At 44.9% G+C, this 6000-nt stretch overlaps 1 protein-coding gene across 1 annotated transcript in view; it reads left to right on the top strand.

Moving 5' to 3' along the window:
• The window catches only part of CHUK (component of inhibitor of nuclear factor kappa B kinase complex), a 68456-nt gene continuing 62456 nt past the window's right edge, over positions 1-6000 (top strand). The window contains exons 1-2 of the mRNA XM_005310788.4: positions 1-1880; positions 2736-2830. Coding sequence (XP_005310845.1) covers positions 1758-1880; positions 2736-2830 — 218 coding nt within the window. The 5' untranslated portion in view covers positions 1-1757. The remainder of the gene's footprint in view (positions 1881-2735; positions 2831-6000) is intronic.

The raw sequence follows: 6000 nt of genomic DNA, 5'->3' as shown, positions 1-6000 counted from the left end.
TTCCCTTACACTTTGGAAGGTTTCTTTTTCCTCCTATTTAACTTTATCATGGTTAGCATAATAAAATATACACTTGATATACCCATACAGAAGTTCAGAGGGGAGCTGGGCAACTTAGGGTGTTGGCCTAGAAAAATGAGCAATTACTAACTTAAAGTAATATTTTAGTGAAATAACATTAAGCTCTTAAGAGTTTATTTCATCTGTAGATCTCAGTCACTTACAAAACAGGAATAACTATTTAAAGATGAGGAAACTGAGGGCCTGAAATGAAGTCACTTGGGCAAGGTCAGGCAGCAGCATGGTGGCAGAACAAAGAATAGAACATAAATGTCCTGACTCTCAGGCCTAGTCTACACTAAGATATGCAACTTCAGCTACGAGAATAGCGTAGCTGAAGTCGATGTATCTTAGATTGACTTAGAATCACTTACTTCGTGTCCTCGCGGTGCGGGATCTATGGCCACCGCTCCCCCGTCGACTTTGATTCCGCCTCTTGCCGAGCTGGAGTTCAGCAGTCCATGGTAGAGCGATCGGGGATCGATTTATCGCGTCTACACTACATGCGATAAATCGATCCCCGATAGATCGATCACTACCCGCCAATCCGGCGGGTAGTGTAGACGTACGCTCAGTCTTGTGCTTTAACCAGAAGACCCTCCATTCTTTCTCTTCTCCGTTTGAGGAATGAGGCCTGGAGTTTTATATTTGTTTGCAAAGATTCCATGTACTTCCAGTTAATTATGTGTTAGCTACATAGCCACCTTCAGATAATAAAATCATAGTACTTAAAATGAAGAGGTTAACATAGCGATGCAAAATCATGTATGTATGACATTCCGTATAAGGTAATGCTCTGTTTACATTGATTTTACGTTTTATTTTCTGTAGTAAAATGCCTTTTAAAAATGAAAAGTGGGGGATGCATCTGAGTAGCCCTAATTCTACCTTAATGACATTTTTGGTTAGGAATTGTTTGTTTATAAGTAGGCTTTGCAGAATTTGATTTTGATTTGTTATAATTTTGACAGACATAGTTTATTCTTAAGCAGTTTTAGATGTTTATTTAAATTTTCAGTTGAAGGAAATTATGGGGGGGGGGTGTTGTCACAATTATTTAATGAGAAATTCAAAAAGTACTTTATAACTTCTAAAATGCAAATTGTCAAATTCACACATCAAAATATGCCAACTCTCCTTAAATCAAGCACTATTTTCTTACTTTGCTTATCATCTGTAATCTCCGATGATTAGTGCTAGAGATATTTTCCCATAGGTTTGTGTGCCTTCGGTGAACTTGACGTTCTCTGATAAAAATCAAATCCTGCCAACCCTACGCCCGAGTGTGACTTAGTGGATCTGCTCCCCTTTGAATGCAGTGGCAGTTTTGCTACTGTTTTCAACATGAACAGGGCTTCTGCTTCCACGCAACACAGCCTGTGTGACGTCAGAGCTTAGATGCCAAATCTGTAACCTGCCCTGCCAAGGCCTCCCGGGAGCATTTCTGCGTCGCTGACGTGGTGTTTTGCCAGGTGGGGGGCGGGGCCCGGGCTGAACGGGGGCCCCTCCCCCACAGCCGGGTGGGGTCAGGGCTGTGGGCTCCAGCACGCGCTGCGCCTCGGCCGTTAGCGTGGGGGCGGGGAGCAGCGACTGATGCTTATACCCGCCCCGAGTCTCGCGGGAAGTGACGTCAGCGAGATCGGAGGGAAGCGCTGGTTTCCGGGCTGGTGGGGGGTTGCTGCGGCTCCTGGGGTGGCATGGAGCGGCCCCCGGTGGGCGCGGCGCTGCGGGGACAGCCCGGAGGCAGCTGCGGCCCCTGGGAAATGCGGGAGCGGCTGGGAACTGGCGGCTTCGGCAACGTCTGTCTGTACCAGCACCAGGTGCGGGGGGGGGCCTCCAATAGCCACCCTGGGTAACCGCCCTGCCCCCCGCGCGGGTGCCAACCGAAGCGCCGGTAGCTCCGCCCGATAATCCCCCTTGGCCCTAGTGTGACCCGCTGTCCCGATGTTAGAGGCTTTGTCGTAGAGAGGCAGCCTGTTGTCCCCGCCCCCCAGTTTTTCATAGTTGCTATCTGGTCACTCTCGTTGGTTCCCCCCGCCCCCCGGGTAACCTGCTCCTTGGTACTAGTCCCCCCGCCAACCGAGTCCATAGCTAAACCCACCCAACCCCCAGTAACCCCTGCCAAGCCCTGTGCAGGTCACTTTTGCACCAACCACTGGGTAATCCCAATGGATCCCATGGTAGTGCCCTCACCCCTGGGTAGCCCCTGCTGATCATTTCTTCCGTCTAATGCCCTCTGACCCCCCTTCTGGGGTAACCCCTCCACCAAACCCACTGACCCCTGGATAACCCCCTCCCCACTGATAATTCCCTACCCCCATCAACCTAATTCTGGCAATTCGGTAACTCCGTGTTGTCCTCCCCACTGCTTTCCACAACTGTCTCCGATCTCAGTGACTCCTGACCGCACTGACCACCCCCAAATACCTAATAACCCTTCCATCCCAGCTCCACATAGATGCTCCTGATAACCTAATGTACTGACCCCACCAGCACTAACAGCCCTCCATCCTGACGTACTCATGCCCCGAGCATTCTGGCCCTACACTGGTCTCCCCCCATTGATCCCCAGCATCATGCTCCTCCGCTACAACTCTCCCATTCCAGTGTGTTGAAACCTGGCTAATTCCCAGACAGATTGTTGTGCCATAGCACATTGATTGTTTTTGTTGTAGGATTTAGGTGATAAGATAGCTATTAAATCTTGTCGACTGGAACTAAGCATGAAAAACCAAGACCGGTGGTGCCATGAAATCCAGATCATGAAGAAGTAAGTATGCGCCATCATGTCCTTTTCTCTTGCTTTTGGGAGATAGTGTCCTCAAATCAATGGGGGAGCATTTGCGTTTCAGACTCCTAACTAGACCATAGACTTTTCTTTTGGTCTTAACCTTATCTTAAGAGGTGAGAGTGAGCGTCTTTAGCTCACTGGAAAGAAAGCTGCATTTAAAAAAAAAAATCAACTTTACACTGATACTGTAAAGATAAAACACTATAATTACAATAAATTAATAAGCATCTCTTTTCACAGTCTTATAGTTTTATGGAAAAGCTACCCTCTGCAATGAGATTTCTTGTTTTCTCCTGGCCCAGATGTGAACTTTTCATGTGACAGGATTTCATAGAATTTTGCGTTTAAATTACTCAGTTTATCGAAGAGAAGGTTGAGAGGTGACTTGATCAATGCATTTAGGCACTGATACGCAGAAAAGAGATCTGAGCAGGTTTTTTTTTAAAACCTGGCTGACAAAGGGTCCAAGGGCAGGAAGTTGAAATATGACAAATTCAATCCTGAAACAAGACATGGTTTCCTAGAATTGGAATAGCTTACTGGGGGGAGTGGAGCACCTACCATTGCTTGGAGTCTTTAAAAATCTTTCTGTCATACTGACTGCCCGATTTGAGGTCAGGCAGCGTGGTATGGGATGTGATTCACCTGCAGGGATCATCTGGGCATGACTCACCTAATCAATTTCCTGCCACTGCAGGGGCCTCCTGAATTTGTGGCACCTCAGTCTCTCCTGTCGTCTGCTTGTGGCACTCAGCAGTTTAGTTTAACCCCCAAGTTATTGGACTCAATATTGAGGTAACTAGGTGAAATTTAATGGTCTATAATTAAGGCTAAGATTATGTCACGGAGGTCACAGAATCTGTAAAATGTTCGTGACCTCCGTGACATTTTCTGGTTCAGTCCTGGGGCAGCCGGGGGTCCCCTCAGCTCCCAGCTTTAGTTTAGCTGTGGTTCATATGTTACTTTCACTTAGGACATAATATTCTTTATTCCAAATATACTGAAATGCTTTTACACTCAGGTACAAGCCTAGTATCTTGAGAACTACTGGCTATGCACTAGTGATCTAATATTGATGTATTTCCATTCTCAGTCTCAAAATAGAAACTAAATGTTTATTTGAAGGTGCCATAGATGTTCAGAAGCTGTAAATAAATATAACTTCTAATGGTGTTAACGTTTAAGGACAAACTTCTCTATAATTTGAAACCTGGAAAGATGATTGACTTTCTTAAAATGGTGGTGTGTTTTAGGGTAACTTGTAGTGGACAGACCCCTTAGCTGAGCTATTAGCTGAACTCCTGACAATTCAACATAAGGAAGGGCACAGGGCAGAGCTGGAGCTGCATTTGGCTCATGAGTGCAACTCAGGGCTTTGCTGTGTACACAGTACCCGTCTTGAGAGCACCTGCAGAAGTTCAGCAGCTGTTCTGCGAGTCTGAAGCTATTATTAATGCATCTTGGGCACCTAACTCTTCTGTGTCCCCAGTACATTTGTGAGACATATATGGAAAAACAATAAGCCAAAGTCATCCTAATAATAACTACTTATTTTTATTATTGCTATATAGTGCTAGAAGTATGCATTTCACTTTTCACAAGTGAAATGCCTGGCTCTTGGACCTTGTAATCTCAGTTGGATAGATACTCTATAATGAAAGGCTCAGGCTGGAGGGTGGGAGCAGAAGTTTATGGGCCCAGATACATGCTTGTGTCCAAAATATTCTGTTGCATAGACTTTCTGCTACTGCTCTGATTCATGTGGCTTTGCTGCAATGGGTTTCAACCTGTTTTTTCCTGAATATTGCATGTGAGTGGTGTGCATTTTCTTTCAGTTTTATGTTCATCTGTTATATACGCTACAAGTGTATTTCTAATGTAGAAAATGTAAGTGATCACATAACTAGAGCTTGTTTTATAAGACAATATTAGGTTAACATAATCCCTGTCCACAGAATTTCCCTATAAACCTCTATGACTTTCTGTGCTGATACAACACTATCTTGTATTTCGATAATGGAGTCCAGAGCATTTTTGCATGAATATGTGCATAGAAATGACATCTGCCTCTAAAATTCAGCTTCCTCTCGGATGGAATGTGGCCAGCTGTTTAACAATTCATTGCTGTGCTTTAGGATAGAACATGAAGTGAAGGTTACCATAGCCATTTAAAACTGCAGGGAGAATTTTAGGTAAATTATAACTACTCATAGTGGAATTTGGTCAAAACACCAGGGTTCATATATGGCATAGACTTCCTAATAATCGTGAAAAGTCAGAACTTCTGTTCTACATTTCATAAGTATCACTGTGCCTTCGGTAGCACAGTAACGTTTAATACCACACAGGTTCAGTCCTGACTCAGAGAAAGAGTGTCACCCGCTGAATCCCCTCTTAGCCTTGGTTTGCTTTGGTCTCCCATCAAAGAACTGATCAGGCCCAGTCCTGCTTAGTTCAGTAAGAACTGATGGGTGACATGCAATGTCTGCCTGCACAGGCTGAAACACCACTCCTGCATGTGAACAAAAAATTTCTTCTTGCAAGAACTGCAGTAGTTTAAAATTTTTGCTTTCAGCATTGTGTTCCTTTTGACATGGATTTTACCACTTGCCTAAAACTTATTACTTCAAAGGGTCACAGCAGATTCTAGTACCCGATTCAGTTCACTCAGATCTGTCAGCTAACCCCTTCATTAGACAGCAATACTGTGACAGGGTGAAATAGTCAGGAACGGATAAGGGCCACCTGTCTGTCACAGAACTAAGAAGGGGCAGTGTTCTCTTTGGGGGCGGGAGGCTCAGAGAGGCAAGGGGAAAGGCCAGGGTTGAGTTGGAGCATCACTTTGTTTTTGTATAATTCATAAATTTGTGTTGAACAAAATGTTGGGACACAAGCCTGAAACAGACTTGGACATGGCACTGGTTCTCTCCTGGGCTGGTGAGAGCACCCACCTGCTTATGGATACCTGTGCATTCACTGTCATGCCAGTGCTTTTGCCTACATAAAGGCACTAGAGGCTGGGGGGAAGGAGAAGTAGAAATGGAAGAAAGAAGAGAATAGGGAGACACAGGGGAAGAAGAGGGACAACACTGACAGTAAAAATGGATGACAAGGTAACACCATATAAAAAAGGGCAAAATTTCATAGAG

Source organism: Chrysemys picta, chromosome 7 (assembly GCF_011386835.1).
Source record: "Chrysemys picta bellii isolate R12L10 chromosome 7, ASM1138683v2, whole genome shotgun sequence".
Taxonomy (NCBI): domain Eukaryota; kingdom Metazoa; phylum Chordata; order Testudines; family Emydidae; genus Chrysemys; species Chrysemys picta.
This window is presented reverse-complemented; position numbering and strand designations above follow the sequence as displayed.